Here is a 19395-nt window from a genome sequence, read left to right on the forward strand (position 1 = left end):
GGATTGATGAGTAAAATGACATTTTGTGACTTTATGAGAGACTTGTGAATGTGACTTAATGTATGGATTCTTGTTAGAGTTAAGACTGTGGTGCAACTTATGTGAGATAGATGCCACGTGTGCATAGCCCATGCACACATGAGATGTGCTTGAAATGTTCATATGTGGTTTTACATGATATTAAGATGAGTGCTTGATTGTTATTCTAGGCTCGTTGTGAAGTATTCCCACTCTTATTTTGCTTGTACCTGAGGTAAGGAAGTTAGTTAGAAATCTGTTTTGTTTCTGACTGGACTCTAGTTATGATGATATGTATGGAATTGTTTGTGTTTGCTTAACCTAGTGTTGCAGCATTATTAAAGGTAGACGTGCCTAAGATTCTGGCCGAAAGGGTGCTAGGGAAATTAATGGCCTAAAGGGTGCCATGGAAGTGACCAAAAGGGAGTCACATGTGATCATTGGACAATAGGGGAGTCATGATCTTATGTTGTACACTTATGATTATGTTGCTTATGACCTTACGTTGAATGTTTATGCTTATGTTGCAATTGATCTCATGGTTATGTTTACGATCTTATGATGTACGATTATGCTTATGTATCATGTTTGTGATTATGACTTGTGTTGATAGCGATTGCTATAAGAAAAGTATGTTAAGAATGTATGAAATATGTCGCTTATGCTTGTATGTCTTGTTTGTACTTCCTTACTGGGTTTTTAGCTAACCCTCTTACTTTTCCCTTGTAGGTAAACACTATATAGACTTGTTTGGCACGAATGGTAAGTTGAGTCTGTTTTCCATAAGTATGTATGTATATTGCGAGGAGCTATTGAATGAGAAAACGATATAGAACGCCTTAGTGCATTGGAGTCTTTCGTTATGTTAATTTATCAGTGGGATGTACTTATTTATTTTTAAGACTGCATCAAATTCTCTTTTATTTTGAACATTGGATCCAAACGCTGCAATCATTTTTAAATAAAGATTTACTCTATTTTCAGTCAAATAATGTAATCTATAAAATTATTATTAAAATTAGTAATTTAATAGAAATGAGCAACTAGGGGTGCTATAGTAGCACACGCGAAACATGGTCTGTCATATTTTTTTGTATGGCGTGCAATGCATCACCTTTCAAAACATACTTTTAATCAAAATATTTACAAAAGTTAATAAAAATATATATTTTTCAAATGATTTACAATATATTAGTTTCTATATATTATTTTTTAATATATTTATAAGATAAATCTTACTACTTTTTATTTTATTTGTAAGCCGAAATATGAATTTAAATAGTTTGTTTCAACAAAAAAAAAAATAATAATTTATTGAACTAGTATCTGTTGCACCCGTATCTCCATGGAGAATTGACTTTATCCTAACAGTGCAAAGTAGAGACCCCTTTTTCTTTCGGATAGAAGATAAGTGTTTGAATGAGAAAGCGCTTTCATCGATCTATTCAATCCAACGGCTGGTTGATTAAAAATCTACGCCGACACAGCCGTGTAATTAACTGTAAGTTGAGATCTGACGGCTTTAACGTTAGAGCTCTATGGTAGACATGTAGAGACTCCCGCAGGAAACTTTTCTTTATTCCGTACACGTCTCTCGAGTATTGGAGGAAATATTATTATTATTTTTTTTAAAAAAATTATTTTCGACTACTCACTTGGGCGTGTCTCCGCAAGCTTCCCGGGACCATACCCACTTTTTCAGATTTTTGCAGATCTAAGCTAAACACACAAAAGAAAATCTGAAACATTTTTCGAAAAAAAGAAAATGATAAATCAGGTTAGACTTTGAAAGAGCTCATCAGAGAAAATTTCCCTGAATAAAATAAATAAATGGAGTCCGAGCTTAAAGACATGAGTTCAGCCGCACAGCCGCCGGAACCCAAAACGGCCGAGTCGATCCACGACGATGGTTCCTTCGCCAAGGACGACCGTCCTCTTCTTAAGCCGGAACCCTCCTCCGCCGCAGTCTCCGGTGACAGCCTCGAAGAGATGGAGAAGAAATTTGCGGCCTACGTACGCACTGATGTGTACGGACCCATGGGACGCGGCCAGCTGCCGTTGCAAGAGAAGGTTCTGCTCGGGTTAGCTATGGTGACTCTGGTTCCGATTCGATTGGTGGCTGGGATGACCGTGTTGGTGGTATATTACTTGATTTGTAGGATTTGTACTCTGTTTTGGGCTCCGAATCGGGATGAGGACCGTGAAGAGGAAGAGGATTACGCTCACATGGGTGGGTGGAGGAGGGCCGTCATCGTTAGCTGTGGACGAATCCTCTCTAGGGCTATGCTTTTCGTGTTTGGGTTTTATTGGATCAATGAGACTTATCGGATTATCAGTACTGATCCCAAGTCAAACACTGAGGTATATCATATTTCAATACAAATATTGCTTCATCTATGTTGACTTTCACTCTGGATCAGGAAGAGAATGAGTACACCCTATTCAACTATATTTATTTTCATAACATGTTTAATTTCTCAGAATGAGAACGAAGATCAGCCTGAAGAGCTTGAAAGGCCTGGGGCTATTATATCTAACCATGTCTCGTATGTGGATATCTTGTATCACATGTCTTCTTCATTTCCAAGCTTTGTTGCCAAGGTTTGTCCAGTTACCCGTGCTTGAGAATATTTTGTTTTAAGAGGTAGCTTAGGCGAGAGTTTGTTGGGCTGTATGTCACCATTTTCTTTGTATAAACTTTTTGATGTTTTACTGACCCAATTCTGTTCTGACCCTTCAATACTTCTATCCCTGGATTTTTACTTGGTGAAGAGATCAGTGGCTAGGCTTCCTCTGGTTGGGCTTATCAGGTTAGTTATCTGATGTTGATCTTTTACCAGCTAGTGTTTTCAGCATTTCGTTTCCCCTAGTTTTGTTGATTATATCCTGTCATGAATGGTGCCAAAGGATACTCAATTTTTGTGATTCTCTTTCTTCTTCTCTCAGCAAATGCCTCGGTTGTGTCTTTGTCCAGCGGGAGTCAAGGTCCTCTGATTTCAAGGGTGTTGCAGGTACATAGAAATTTATACATCCCTAGCATCATGACGTAATTTCAAGGCTTACGCATAAAAAACGCAGTCTAGTCTTCCTATTGTCTTTAAAATAGTAATTGAGTATTATGTCTTTCTTTGTTTGAGATATTATTGCCTTTGTCATTTTTGCAGCTGTTGTTACTGAAAGAGTCTGCCAATCTCATCAGGATGAGTCTGCGCCCCTTATGATGCTTTTTCCAGGTCTTTTTTTCTTCTCTCCTTTTTTATTAACCACAGTGGACTTATTTTCATTTCGACTGTTGGCCCCGGCAAAGCATTTTGACGTGTTCTGTACTTGCTCAAGTCATTTTTATTGATGTTTAACTCATCTTAGTTTTAGTACAGAAGGCACAACAACAAATGGAGACTTCCTTCTCCCATTCAAGACAGGTGCTTTTCTGGCAAAAGCTCCAGTTCTTCCAGTGATCTTGAGATATCCTTACCAAAGATTTAGTCCTGCATGGGACTCGATATCTGGGGTATGTGTTTCTTGAAGATTTAATCTTACTTGGTCAAAACTCATTAATGTACAGTGTATTAACCTTGTTCCTTTGTCTTCCGTCCATAGATATACTGTGTGGTCAATAATATGACATAAATAATTACTTTTGTCCATTTGATTTAAGCTTACTCGCTAAACTTTATTTGCAGGTCCGCCATGTGATTTTGCTTCTCTGTCAATTCGTTAATTACCTGGAGGTGACTCGATTACCCATCTACTACCCAAATGAGCAGGAAAAGAATGATCCAAAACTTTTTGCTGATAACGTCAGAAGGTTTATGGCCAAAGAGGTGTGCAATTTATTGCTTGAGACCATAACTTCTAGTTTTTTTGTTAGAGATTTTACATGGAATTATGTTATTCTCAAGAATGTGTTATGGCTTATAGTAATGTTATATATTTGTATCCCTAGATTGCTGGTGATTTAACTCTCTTGATTTCAATTGTCGCTTCTATTTTGCTTGCAGGGTAATTTGGTAATGTCAGATATTGGACTGGCTGAAAAGAGAATATATCATGCTGCTCTCAATGGTAATAATAGCCTGCCTACTGTTTTGCATCAGAAAGACGATTGATAATTAGATGGCCTCGCTCCCAAATGATATGTAGTCGCGGTTGAGTTTCTTAGTTTTAGTGGTCAATTGTTCATGATGCACAATCACAACATGAGGAGATTATATTACCACCACCCCTTAAATTTAACTGGGCATAGTCGGGTGTGTGTGCCATTATTGACGTGTAACTTATTTATGGAAATGCACGACCAATGAACAATTTTTTAAAATTATAATTGAAGCTCACGTTCAATACATTGTATCTGCTCTCTCTAAGTTAATGTCTTTCGACCCTTTTGGAGGAATGTTTGCATATGTAAATCTGAATGATCTCTTTCGTGTCCCTGCAGGTATGTTATCCCAATGCTAATTTCGGATTCGCCGTCTGTAAATTCATTGTATGCTTCTACTATTGACATTGGAAATATGATATATATACCAGGAAAATCTTGTTCAGGACAGTAATTCTTTTTGCTCACATCAATTGGAAAATGTAATAGGGTTATGGACTTTTTGACTGGTTATTTTGTGGGGGGTGGGGGTGGGGGTGGGGAACACCTTCCTTGTCTTGGTCACCTTGTTGGAACCTGGAACCCATTTTCAAACTAAAATGGAATCATAGCTTACACCCCAAGATGGCTACAATCATATTGGAACAACGCTGCTCATAACAAGATTTACACTCGCAGGGGATGGCTTGAAGTGTGCCATATGGCACTAGACTAAAAGAAAAAGTTCACTTCTTAAAAATGACAGTAGAAAACTAGAGCTAAACAGTTGACAAACCTCGGTCATAAGACTCCCAGAATCCCATGAGAACAACAATCATAATGATGACAGCATTATAGTACTGGCTTCAGATCAAAGTTCTTCACAAGTTCTCATTCGTGTTAGGCTTTTTTATGGAGCCTGGTCATCATAAAAGAAGAAACATCTACCGATGCTAGAGAAACCTTTGTTTTGATGTGGTTTCGTTTTTCACCTTTCCTTCAAGGAACCATTGTTTGATCTTCTCAATTCCCATGGGGGTAAACAACCTCTTAAGGGCGACTGCAGAAACAGTGAGGAAGTTGATAATTGCTTCTGCCGCATTGATATCGATGACAAACAACTGAAGGCACTACTTCTCAGGCTCCTTTTCTCACTGTCGAATGGTCCGCAATTGGGGTCGTGTTGCACCGCCGAAATCTTAAGAGCCTCAGGGAGTATGCAGTTGCATATTGAACCTTCCACAAATCAGAATGATGTTAATTTTAGCAATCTTTTGCATAAATGGAGCAAGCAAGGCCTTTGCCAAATTCTAAAAACAATAGTCACAATTTCAAACTACAGTGTTTCTATTATGCCGTGTACACTTGTTTTACAGTAACCTTGACAACAGTGGGTGGTGACATATTCTAACAAAATTAGTGCATATTCTCACCTAAATTAATCACTTCATCACACACTCAGCTTATTGGTATAACTCCCTCGTTGAAGTTTTTGCATATACGACGAATAAAATAGTACTAAGTCGGAAAGAATTTCAAAAGGGCAGGTGGTAAGCAACTATAGAACAAAAACAAAAAAAAAGACTAGCAGGGGTTCAATTATTATAGAAGCAAAACCGTGGAAATTGCAATACAGATATACTACTACATTACTATGTCAAATAGGCAAAAGATGGAATGGAATAATGTAACATTAACATACCTATCTTCGCCAGCCGATTTACCCATTTCGGAATCGATTTCCCGGTCAGCTTGTAACAAATGTCTTTGCAGAAATGGTTACAGTTTTTGACAATCAGGTGATATGTATCACCATTATATCTTGTAGACTGGCGCTCCATGAACTCCCTAACCTGAATAGGATCCAAGCAAGTAGTCCCAATGAATATCGACTTCCGGAACTTGAATCCTGGGCATTGTCGAGGTTCAACCTCAAAAACACCGCTAGTTGGGTAGTCGTGAGCTCCAAATGCATATTCTACACCATGAACTGAAATTTATGCAGTAAAAACATTAGGACATGCAGCTTCATTATTTGAAAAGAAAAAAAGAAAAACAAAACAGAGAACAGCCACTTTCAGACAAACATGTTGCTCCATTCTTCATGTCTAAATATGAGTGCACAAATACATGTACACCCAAACTGATTCAGAAACTAAAATCTGAACAAAGTAGCAGGAATTGTTTTCTGGAAATGCAGAAGTTTTGAGTCCCTAATGCCTTGCACAATCTATCAGGTTTACTGGGATAATATATATGCACCGGTTTCTAATCCAATAACCCTTTTTGTTTTAGCAAAAAAAGAGTCATTTGATTGTCAAAACAACGGTTAAGCTCATCGTAGTGATAGTGACATTTTCTTATCCTTCATGCTGCAACCAGCACAAACCGAAATTTAAAGCGTTGAGCAAGAAATAAGAGAAAGTCATAATCTCCCAAGTCCTAAAGAACAACAATAAACTTCCATTGGAACAGCATAGAGGTCGGAATATTTTATCAGAGAAGCATTTATATCTCACCTTCGACACCGGAGTGAAAAATACCAAGACCTGCCCAATAGACATAACCATTCATTGGAGTCAAGTCATACACATTCAGATAGACTGGTGATCTTCCTGGACCATAATTGGCTGACTTTGTTTTTGAAAACAGACAGAACCGAGTGGCTGTTTTCCCCCTCAACCGAAGTGGACCGATGGATTTCCACCCTTTCTTTAATCCAAATTTCATTGTTTTTGGAAGAGTAACACCAGATTTCGGTAGTCAATGCCAATCTCCAGCCTATACATAAAGCATTTGTCAATGGCCACTGATTGTGAAATAAGAATTATTATTTATTAATATTAAAAAGTCTGCAGACTTGTTAGCATGTTACAAACCATGTCCATTTGACAGCGTTCAAGATAATCATTTGTTTAAAAGGCAAAAGCAATTCACATAGGCAGATGAGAGATTAAGAGCTTATAAATCATTTAAGTCAACCGAAATGAATTAATATTTATTTTTTAAATAGTGAAAAAATAATCCTCATTCCAATTTACTAGGGTTGGCAAAACAAAATCATATTCAACACTGTTAAAAATTGGAATACTGCATTGGTATATATATATACTCGATTGACCAAAATGATAGTTTCTATTGTTAATAAATCACTAAGACAATGAAATTCACCACATTTTTTCCTATGAAAACAAAAGAAGAAGAAAAAAGAAAGAACATGATAAGAAATCACACACGGGCAGTGGAAGAGATATCACTTTCAAACTTGATCTAATCTCTTCAATAAAAAGAACACTAAAAAATTAGTGCAGTTACCAAATTTCAGGTATTGCTTTTACATACAAAAAAAAAAAACAATGCAGTTTCAAATTTCCCGTTAAGTAACAAAAATGTCAGCATTGTGATCAACAAGTGAAATGAGCTAATTTGAGGGAGAATAAGAAATAAGATCAGCACAAAGTTGAGACTTTGAGCAATAATTATGCCAGATCTACATAGAAGCTTTATCAGCAAAACGAGATCTATATGCAACCTTTGCTGCAACATACAGTTTAGAACATTATTTTGAAACCAAGCGATCTCAGTTACGAAGGTGAACTGCTCTTGTTTAGGACTAAATAATAAAAAAATAAAAACATTTTGAAACACAACCCATTCTTCAAAATTCTCAATCTTGTTGGAGCAGCTAAGGTTTCCCAGAAACCAAACATGCCCATATAACATAATTAAAGAAACCCAGAAAGGAAAACAAAAATGGAGGGCAAACAACTCAGCAGAGAAACTCGAAGAGTTAAAAGAAAGCTTACCAACTCAAAGGACCTGGTTATTGAAGGCTTAGGAAAAAAGAAAAGAAAAAACCATCTTCCACAAATCACAGGAGCAGAAACAATACGCCCCTACCAGAAGCTAAAATCTTAGCTGCTCCTCAAATGCACTCGTGTTTTGAATTTTGACATCAACTAAGAAAAACCAAGCGTAAAGAAAAGAAAGAAGAGAAAAATAGGCCAAATTTAGAAGGTTAAAAAAGAAAAGACCCAAGTTTCCCTGTTCTTGGTCCTGTCTCCTCCTCACCCTTTTTTGGCAGCTCTGCAAAATATCACAGACAACCTTTCTTTCTTTGACGAATGCCAAAATGAATCCTGAAATGGGTAAGGTAAAGAGCCAAATAGGAGTATTATTCAAGTAAGCAAAGCATCCTGGTATAGTGTTACACCCGAGAATCACATTGTCTTTTACTTAACCACATACCTTCTTTTCCCCTACTTTTTTTTTTTTCCTTTCTTTTTTGGGGCTTCCAAAAAGCATGCTTATTCTGCACCCCATCACTTGATTTAACTCACAACAGAATTAAGTGAGACAACAAACCCATTTTTTTAGTCAAGTTTTCATCTTTATTTTTAATTGATACTCCTCCTTGGTTTAGTTCTTACTCTCATTGGATTAGTGTTCCCATCATTATTTGGATATAATTTTTTTTTTTTTTAAATTAAAGCATTTTTATAATCCTACATTAAAAATAAAAATTGGATGTTTCATTTCAACACTTTTTTTTTTATTAAAAAAATTGTTTTTGAGTATTTGGCCTCTCCCATGTTTTTAAACTAAAGAAACAGTTAGCAAATTTATTAATAAATTAGTTCTTTTTGTATAAACCTTTTTATTATAGGCAAAAAAAAACACAGTATTCTTTTCTGTGGTTTCATTTCGTGTTCCACGTTGATGTCAACAAGATTATCAATTTTAGATAAAATGGTATTATTTGAACATTACTTTCTCATCTTAGTTATTATGGAATAAAAAGATACTTTTATTTACCTAATAAAATAGTAATAAAGATAAAATATCATTATGTTATCATGTGCTTTATTTAAATAACATAATTTTTTAAAATTTTAATAATAAACAAAATAGAACAAAACAATTTTAAATATCGTATTTTGGTCAATTTGTTTTTTTAAGACTATTTTACTTTCTTTTTTTTTTGGTATTAGAATTAATATAATTTATTATATTTTTTGAAATGTAAAATTAGTTTTAGTTATTTTGTATTTCCGTTATCCTAATCATCATTAGCTTATATTACGTACGTGTACAAAAATTTCAAATTTTGAAAATGAAAGTTGAATAAGACACATTTGATTAGAGAGTCATGACTAGCGAATAGCGATAGAGACAACAAGCAACTTTCAAGTCGTGAACCAATTTATGTTTCATTTTTAATTTCACAAAAATTACATTTTTCTTAACTAAATTCGTTATAGTTGGATGGATTTGGAGGGTATATTGTTATTATTATTATTATTATTAGTTCACAATCAGACAAAAAAAAAAGTGAGACAACTAACTCATTTCACTCAGTTATTAAATTGTGTTGAAACGGTTATATATATCATTGTTTTTTTTTTCATCTCTTTTTATTACAGAATATAAAAGTGACTGTAAAAACATGTTTATGCACGAATTTTCAGGTTGGTAATGAAAAAGAACACTAAAAACTCTATTGCCTTTAGAAAAAAGTATCAATAATGCACATGATGATTGGGAAATAAATTACAGAAAATTGGAGGGAAGTCAATGGATATCTATAATTAAAGTACCCAAAAAGTGTTTTTTCTTTTATTTTCAAATAAATAAAATAATAATAAAAAAAAAAAAAAGCCTTCCTTCAATAATTTTTTTTCTTTTTTTTTTAAATAAAAAAAAGCCAGCTATTACTAACTATAACCTACAGTGGAGTACATATATACAGCTGCATCCTTCCTGTCCAATCCATCTCTTTTAAAGCCTTCATGCAAATTCTGTGAAGTGTTTGTTTAATTATTTATTTATTCTAAACAAGTGCAGTTCCCCATTAATGTCAACTACCCAATTCTGAAAAATAAATCAACTAAACAGACTTATAGGAAGAAAATTTAATGATATGGGTTTCAAATGATCTCTTTTTTTTTTTCTTTTTTTCTTTTTTTTTTTTTTTTTTTTTTTTGGACTATGTATGAAACCAGAGAGATATTGCTAAATTATTATCTCAGAGAAATTTTATATGCACGTGTGTTGTCTCTGTAAATGTTTCCTCATTCCTATGTATTCCAAATAAGCTGCAGTCATGTATCTTCTTCTTAGATTTTAAAAAGGAAAAAAAATAATAATAATGTAATATTAATGCATGATTCAATTTGAAAAAGAGAGAGGGGCAACATTGAAAACTCAACTTCAACTATCAATTTATTAGATTGACTAAGTTAATATCATGTTGTTAGAGAACTGTACCTCTTTGATTAATAAATGAGAAGAAGAAGTAATTAAAAATAAAAATGACACTTCTACTTGTGTTTCAGCTTATTTTTAAAAATGATAGTTCACTTAGCATTATTTCCTATAATATGTTTTATTTTTATTTTATTTAAATGATACTTAGTTGAGGAGGTTGTTCAAAAACTAATTGTCTAATTTAGGTTGTGTTCGATAAAATTTTTGTTTTTGAATTTTTTAAATACAAATTATTTTTATTTTTGTTTTTTTATTTTAAAAAAATAAAAATATGTTTGATAACTATTTTTTGTTTTTAAAAATAAAAAATAATAAATGCGTTTGAAAACTTTTATTTTTATTTTTTGTTTAACAATATATAATGAGGTGCTGATTTGAAGAAAGAAAAAAAAACTAAAAGTCGATTTAAAAAAAATTTGGAAGTAAAAGTTTTCTATTTTCAAAATTTTGTTTAAAATTTAAAAAAATAAAAATAAAGTTAGCAAATATTATTTTATGTTTAATTTTTAAATTTTTAATTAATTAAATAAAAAACTAATTTTTTTAATTGTTACCAAACAACACCTTAATTTGTCCAACATTGTTGGAGAAATTTGTTATTATCCCTTATTTTTATATCTATTGGATTTCAATAAAATGTTTTAATTTATTCCGTTAATTTGACAACAATATATATCGGATTGACAAATCAATGAAAGTTTTATATTAAAAAATCACAGTTAACTTTATTCCAGCAATGGAACAAATATAGTATATTCATTAATTATGTTTGAATAAGAAAGCCACATTCTTATAAAAAATTTTAAAAAAAAACTCTTACTCAGCTGGTTTTGCCATATTTGGTAGAGGATGGAATTTATGTATCATTAAAAAAAGAGAAATGGCATTCAAATATTTTATAAATTTTATAAATAATCAAGAAATTCCATTTGTTAACGACTCACTCATAGGACTAAAAGCATCTCTATTTAGCATATTTTAGCAAAATTATAATTCCAATAATATTTTAAAATATGTGTCAAATTTAGCACAAAATATAATAACATGAGCCAAATTTGACAAAAATAATTAATGTCATTTTTTTTATTTATCATATTATCACTAATTTATTAATTAATAATTAATAACTACTTCTCTTACAATAAAAAATGAAAAAAAAAAGTTACTTTTTGTATATTATCAATAAATATTAAATTAATTATTGATTTTTTTTAGTTAATTTGTATCTTGAAGAACAATTGCAAATATTGAGTCAAATATAGTATCAACTCATTTTTTGTGATAAAACTGATACACAATTTACATATTGAATTGGATATGATGTAAATGTATCAATTTATAACAATAATCTGATTTTCTAAGACGTATAACCTTGCTTTTTATAATAGCTGAAACTGAGAGAATATAAACAAATATATACACTTTATAAAGATTTTTTAGTGCTTGGATTTACGAGGCACGAAGAACACAATTAATCTTGCTCTACAATAAGCAAAAACAGTACTCTCATTTATAAATATTATTATAATTATCTTTTTTTAGAAGAGAAATTGGTGAAAATAATTTTTTTTTTTTATGTGGTTTTGTACTTTGACTTACTTTTAATAATTTTTTGTTAAATAACCTATGTCTAAAATTCGACCAGTAGTTGTTTAAAATTTTCGACCACCTATTTAAATTTCGACTAATTGTCTAAATTATAAGAGAATATTTTACAAAAAATTATTAAAATTAAGCTAGAATACAAAATAATTTTAAAAAATAAGTCATTTTAACCAAAAAAAAAAAAAACATTTTTCGAAAACGTGTGATAATTTTAATATATATGCTGATAAGAAAAACCTTGGATTCTCTTCTCTCCTTATTTTCATTTCACGGAGATGGAGAGATGAGAAAGTTTTGATTTATTTATTTGATTATTTGGTGAAGACTAAATTAGAGTGAGGATGAGGAGGAGGGTACACCGTAAGAAACAGGAGAAAAGTAAAACGACAATTTTATTTGAAAATGAAGATGGTAAAACGACAAACCTGTTTCACGGATAAAGCTGTCCAGTCCAGGAGGGATTGTACAACCAACCCTATCCACGCGCTCTTAACTACACGCTCCCTCTCCTTCACTCTCCGACAAACCCACGTATGATTGAGAAACACAGCTACGCGAAACTTCAAAATCTTTTTTTTTTCTTTTCTTTTCTTTTTTTGTACGTTCTCCCCAAATTTCAAATAAATTTGTTTTCTTTTCCGAGGAAAGATTTAAAATTACTAACATCAAAATATATAATTATTAAAATATAATTAAATAATTATTAATGTGATATAAACAATAATTTTAATGTTGTCATAGATATATAGTCTAGTAATACTAGATTCCACCTTAAGAAAACATCTCATATTCTAATTTATCCTCTTTTAATATAAAAAAAATAAAATAAAATCTTAATTATTTATTTTATTAGGAAATTTTAATGGTCTATGCTTACTAGTATACTATATTTCAACAATATGACAAAATTAATAGGCAACTCGAATATATGTCATTTTGTAAAAAAATTGTGCCCCTCTCATTAAAATCCCTATCTCTTCACTACACCAAAATACACATTTTGTGTCAGTCAATGCAGTACTAACGTCGTTAATTGTGGCAGTTGGGCACTGCCACAAATGAAAGAGTATTTGCGTCAGTTAGAACACTGAGAGTGTTAGTGGTGACTATTTGAGTCAGAGGGATACTAACGATGTTAATGTCATCGTTAGCGTCAGTGTCTCACTGACTCAAATGTCTCGTTAGCGTTAGTGGGGTACTGACGCTAACGCCCATGCGCATTTAAAGAGCCCTTCGTTCCCCTAGAGAGCTCATTTACCCTAAAATTCGAGGAAAAAAAATTGTGTGTTTTCTCTCTAAAACCATATGCTCTTCCAAACATTTTGGCACATTTTGGTAAGTTTTCTTCATTTTTTTTTTCAATTTTAAGGTTAAAATGATGATTTATATATGTTTATGAATCTTATACATAGTTTTTTTTTTAGATTTTTTTTTTTGAAGATTATTATTTAAAAACTCAAAAATTTCATTAGTTTTTTGGGGTTTGCTACTTCAAGAACCCACATTACTCAATTACCACAAGTAAGTACAATTTTATTAATTTTTATGAATTAAATTTAATTTTTGTGATTTTTTTTATGAAATAGCTATATTTCATATTTTAAATTTTTGGTTAGTTTTATAATGAGATTATATAATTGTTTTAGGTTTAAACTTTGCATTTTAATATTTTATTTTTTTATAAATTTTTTATTATAATTTCTTTATTTTTTTGTTAACTTTTTCAATTTTTTTATTAAATTTAATTTCGGATTTTATTATGTAAATGTGTATATAGATTAGTTTATATATTTTCTATAAGTTCAACTTTATTAATTATTTAGTTTTAATATTATTAGTAAATTTTTCTTTATATTTTGTTAACTTTTTATTTATTTTTTAAAATTTTGGGTTTAATAGTTTGAATATGTATATATATAAAATTGTTTGTTTTGTTTAAGTTTCATTTTATTATTTATTTAGTTATAATATTTTTAGTATATTTTTCTTTATGTTTTGTTAACTTTTTCAAAAAAAATGTTATTTAATTTCGGGTTTAAGTATTTAAATGAGTATGTATAATTAAATTATGTGTTTTCTTTAAGTTTCACTTTATTGTTTATTTAGTTAGAATAGTTTTAGTATATTTTTCTTTATATTTTGATAACTTTTTCATTTATTTTTTGTTTATTGGTATATTTGAATATGTTTTTTGTTGACGAATTTGTTGGTGAGATCAAGCTTTGGATGATTTTATATTGAAGGTAATAATATTTTTGACCTTAATATATAATTAAGATATTGAACTTAGTGGAATGTAGGAATTATAAATTAGTGGAGATAAGTTATAAGATTGTGTGTGTGATGATATAAGGCTGGAATTATGCATGTTTGATTGATTAATTGGTGTGTTGTGTTTATGTGATGAATATAGGTTCGTTTAAATTTGGGAAATGTGATAGAAATAGGAGAAATGCTGCCCAATTTTTTTTTAGATTTAGTAATATGAAAATTATGCATATTTGATTAATATGTTGAATACTTTTGTGTATATTATATGTTGTGTACATGTATGTTTTAAAATTTGGGAAATGTGATAGAAATAGGATAAATATTGCCCAATATTTTTTGGACATATTGTTTCCTTTGTTTACTTGTCAATTATGTAATTCATGAACCTAATTGTTAATGTTTATTTCTTTGTTTATTTGGTTTTTTTTGTTTGTGTGAAGTTTGAAAATAGATAGAGAATGGATATCAGCGAATAGGTTATCAATGAAATATAGGAATGGAGTTAAGTTTTTCTTGTAATTTTGTGCAAGGAATACTCAGTCTCATAATAGTATTCCTTGTCTTTGTGTTAAGTGTGGTAGCATTGTCAGGATGACAATTGTTAAAGTAAAAGATCACTTATTTAGGAACAGAATAGACAAAAGTTATAAAGTGTGGTTTTTGAACGGAGAAAGAATGAAATCCACCGATAAGAGACCATCTAAGAATAATAAGTATTTTGATGTGGATTAAGAAGTTGATGATATTGCAAAATTGATTGATGATGCACAATATGAGTCTCGTGTGGATCCAGTTAAATTTCAGTCCCTCTTAGAAGATGCTGAAAAACCCATTTTCCCTAATTGTAAAAGGTTCACTAACTTATCAGCACTACTTAGGTTGAATAACTTAAAAGTCAAACATGGGTGGAGTGATAAAGGAATGACAGAGTTGTTATCATTTTTAGGAGATTTATTACAAGAAGGTAATGAAATGTCGTATTCATTTTATGAGGCAAAGAAGACGTTGCGTTTGTTAGGCATGCAATATGAAAAAATAGATGCTTGTCCTAACGACTGCATCTTATATCGAAAAATATTTTTTGATGCAATTGTATGTCCGACATGTGGTGAGTGGCCATAGAAAAAAAATTGATGCGGTTAGAAAATGTGTCCCTGCAAATGTTTTATGGTATAAATCACCGATACCTTGTTTGGTTCGGTTGTACCGATGATGATCATGCTAAAAATTTAATTTGGCATAGAGTAAAGGATGGTAAGCTGAGACATCCAACTGACTCTCCAGCTTGGAAAATAGTGGATGTGAAATGGCCTGAATTTGGCAATAAACCGAGAAATATTCGTTTAGGTCTTTCTACTGATGAATTAATCCACACACTTCCCTTAGTAGTATATATAGTTGTTGGCCTGTAATGCTAGTAATCTATAATTTACCACCATGGTTGTGTATGAAGAGGAAGTTTACCATGTTGACCTCATTGATATCAGGTCTTAAACAACCTGGAAATGATATTAATGTATACCTGACTCCTTTAATTGACGATTTAAGCACATTGTGGTATGAGGGGGTTAATGCTTACGTTGCTTATAAGAAAGAAAATTTCAATCTTAAAGCAGTGTTGTTGTGGACCATTAATGATTTTCTATCCTTAGGTAATCTTTCTGGATTTAGTGTTAAAGGGTATAAGGCACGTCCCATTTGTGAAGAGGAGACTCATTCTGAATATTTAAAACACTCTCGAAAGAATTGTTATATGAGACACCGAAAGTTCTTACTTGAAGAACATGAATTTCGAAGTTTGACAAATACATTCAATGATAAACCTGAATTATGAAAGGTTACACCACCTTTACTTGGAGGACAATTGTTAATAAAGTTGAACAAAGTCCAATCACAATGATTGTACTGTGACTGGCGTGTGACTAGGTCCAAGACTGAGTGTTGAATATTTCTTTTATTTATTTAATTATTTAATAATTAGTTTATAATTTGAAGGTTGAATTTATTAATTCATTTATAAATCTATATGATAGAAAATAGTTTTTAATACGCTTAACAAAGTGAATATTCTAGAGAGAAATTTTTTAAGATTTTCACAAGAGAAAAATATATTGTAATATTTTTTCTATCCCTGAAAATTATCCCAGATTTGAAAATTCCAAAATCTCATGTATTGAGAATATTTTGTGAATCATAAAAATTCTCACCATAATTCTACGTGCCCACACATGTCTTGAGGTATAAAAATACATATTGGGAGAACTTGGTCAGAGTATTTTAGAGACTATTTTGGATTGGATAATTGTAGGAGATACAAAAAGATAGCAAATATAATTGTTATATATAAATGTATATTATAACATAATTATGTTTTGTTTTATATATATTGTATTAAACAAATTTAATGTAGAGAATAATGTAAAATTTCCTATATTTTATCTTTTTTAAAAACCTATAATTAAATTTGGTAGTAGACTTAATGTGAGAAGATCAAAATGGTTATTGTATACAAAATTATAATGTAAAAATCAAACATAATTATACAAAAGTTCACATAATAATTTTGAGGTTCTCATAAAAAGAATTTTTAACTAATCATAATTTCAGCCAGATTAAAAAAAATAATAGTCCCCAACAAAAAATAATAATAATAATAATAATAATAATAATAATAATAATAATAATAAGGGTTTATACTTTTTTGGACTCTGTGTTTTTTCCTATTACCTGTTTGGACCCTGTGTTTTGATAAATTATTTTTTGGACCCTATGTTTTGTAAAATGGTTAAAATAGAACCCTAAACTTAATTTTGATGAAGAAAAAATTGAATATAACAACACAGTTTTTAAGCAGAATGATTTTATTTTTGTTCTGAATTGTTAGTTTGGTAAATTATTTGTGATTTTAGTTGAGAAAACATAGACCAAAATTGAGTTTAGGGTTCTATTTTAACCATTTTACAAAATATAGGGTCTAAAAAATAATTTTTCAAAATACAGGATCCAAACAAATAATGGGAAAAAACACATGTCCAAAAAAGTATAAACCTTGATGATAATAATAATAATAGTCAAAACTAAAGGTTAGTACTGAATGGCATAAATAAAGGGAAATTTACAAAAATGCACTAAAAGTTAAAAAAAATCTGAAAAATACGGTACCTTACAAAAATACGGAATTTTTGGATAAAAACACGGAATGGCAAAATTGTAAATACGGAGTGGCAATATCATAAATAAAAGCTGTAAAATACAATTTCTTGTGATCAACGTTTACAAACTAGTAAATATATGTTACGAACTTGTAAATATCTGTTACGTGTTTGTAAATAATATTTTCAAAATCACTTATAGAATTGTAGATTTTTTTTTTTTTTTTGTAGATAAAACTTACAAACAAATTTGTAACTAAATTTTTTATTTTTGTAACAATAATTTACAAATCTAGTTTTACAACTAAGAAAGATATTTTTGTAACTAATATTTACGAAAATATTTTATAGTTAAGAAATCATAAAGAAAATATACATAAAATTATTATACTTTTTCATATTATTACAATATTGTACCAAAAAATTACATGAAACATCATATTTATGCTATACAACTTAAAAATATAAATTTAAGATATTCATTATTTATAAAACACTTTATTGAATATAGTGGTGAAATACAACATTTTTCTTTAAACAAGTTTTACATTTTTGTAACAACAATTTACAAAACTAATTTCACAACTAAAAAGTTTATTTTTGTAACTCACATTTACATAAAAATTTATAAATTAATTTAACATGATTATTACAAAGATTTACAAAATTAATTTTTTAACTTTAAATATATTTTTGTAACAAAACTTGAAACTTGGATTAGATTATGATTTTGGTTTAACATGGAGTGTTGAGACTTGACTAGCTATGATTTAAAAAATATATATAATATTTTTATAAAGAATAATAATATTGTGATTATCTTTAACTATATATTGTAACATATAGTTATTAATGTTAATTTTAATTAACAGTATATTTGTAATTTGTATAAATATTTATTTATTTTTTGAGTAATTGTATAAATATTAATAAATATATTTATTTTAAATAAAATAAATTACTTTATTTTATTTTATTTTATTGAAGATAGTAAGTATAATTATTATTACTTTTATTATTATATTATTTGATATGCCTAATTCTTATTAAAAATTGAAATAAAAAAGTAAAACAAAGGGTTAATATATATATATATATACACACACGGGGTGATAGGTAGTAAATGCCGTATTTTTGTAATTTGTTAACATTACCGTATAAAACGAATTTTTTTTTAGATTACGGTAAAAGATGTAATTAACCCATAAATAAATTGGTAACTTTAATTAAGATGAGAGTGTGGGGTGGTTTTAGTTTGGGTTTGGTGTGAATTGAAACGTGGGTGGTATCAATAAACACACACACACACTGTAATTGTTTTTGGGATTCTCGAAGAATCTTCAATCAACGGAATAATGTGACAAAATAAAGTTGATAAGTAAAAAACAAAGGACTAAGGAAAAGGGATCTCAGGATCAGGAGAGAGTATACCGTTTTATTCAACTCAACCCACTCCCACCACGGACTCATACTCTCCTATATATTTGTGTGTGTTTTTCGACGTTGGAATGAATGGTGATCAAAATTCCTATGTTTGGTTTGGACTATTCTTCTATTTCTATCAACAAAAGAAAAAGTGACAAAATTATGCACTGAGATCCTTTATGCACTACAACAAATAAAATATTTCAGCGACAAATCCAAAAAATAGTTCTCTTTCCCTAAATTTTATAATATTGTCCTTCCAACTTTCATATATAAGTCAAATGAATAAAGAATTTTTTTCTTTATTTGTCACCGAATTTTCAAAAAAAAAAATACCAACTCTTCTTGCTGCCTGAGTGAACCTCTCTTTATAAAAAGAAAAGAAGATAATCCACTTATATTAGTTTTTGTCTTATTTTTTCTGGCTTGTCCACTTCATATTTTCAATTTTATTCTTCTCTATATTAGTGATTATTGTATGAGAATGAGATAGTCGAAATTTTTATGTGGCCTAGCGGTTATTAGCTACTTTCTAATTCTAAGGTGCAACTTGCAGCAAAAATCAATTTATTAGCGCTT

General features: G+C 30.2%; 2 protein-coding genes across 5 annotated transcripts; one reads left to right on the forward strand and one right to left on the reverse strand.

The window, feature by feature from the left end:
* Positions 1-1666: 1666 nt before the first annotated feature.
* LOC133804934 (lysophospholipid acyltransferase LPEAT1) lies at positions 1667-4617 on the forward strand. 3 transcript variants are annotated; one of them, XM_062243043.1, is made up of 9 exons: positions 1667-2379; positions 2500-2619; positions 2791-2828; positions 2965-3029; positions 3183-3251; positions 3396-3529; positions 3702-3842; positions 4020-4083; positions 4457-4617. In XM_062243043.1, the coding sequence occupies exons 1-9, from the start codon at positions 1849-1851 to the stop codon at positions 4474-4476; spliced, it is 1182 nt and encodes a 393-aa protein (XP_062099027.1). In that variant the 5' UTR covers positions 1667-1848; the 3' UTR covers positions 4477-4617. The 3 variants fall into 3 exon arrangements, with proteins under 3 accessions (XP_062099027.1, XP_062099026.1, XP_062099025.1); XM_062243042.1 differs by having other exon boundaries at positions 4549-4617; XM_062243041.1 differs by lacking the exon at positions 4457-4617 and having other exon boundaries at positions 1668-2379; positions 4020-4361.
* A 212-nt stretch (positions 4618-4829) lies between these two features.
* On the reverse strand, positions 4830-8464 carry LOC133804936 (deSI-like protein At4g17486). 2 transcript variants are annotated; one of them, XM_062243045.1, is made up of 4 exons: positions 8168-8464; positions 6616-6877; positions 5799-6086; positions 4830-5332 (listed from the first exon to the last, which is right to left on the reverse strand). In XM_062243045.1, the coding sequence occupies exons 2-4, from the start codon at positions 6824-6826 to the stop codon at positions 5085-5087; spliced, it is 747 nt and encodes a 248-aa protein (XP_062099029.1). In that variant the 5' UTR covers positions 6827-6877; positions 8168-8464; the 3' UTR covers positions 4830-5084. The 2 variants fall into 2 exon arrangements, with proteins under 2 accessions (XP_062099029.1, XP_062099028.1); XM_062243044.1 differs by having other exon boundaries at positions 7903-8402.
* Between the last annotated feature and the right edge of the window lie 10931 nt (positions 8465-19395).

Source organism: Humulus lupulus, chromosome X (genome assembly GCF_963169125.1).
Source record: "Humulus lupulus chromosome X, drHumLupu1.1, whole genome shotgun sequence".
In the NCBI taxonomy this organism is placed as follows: Eukaryota; Viridiplantae; Streptophyta; class Magnoliopsida; order Rosales; family Cannabaceae; genus Humulus; species Humulus lupulus.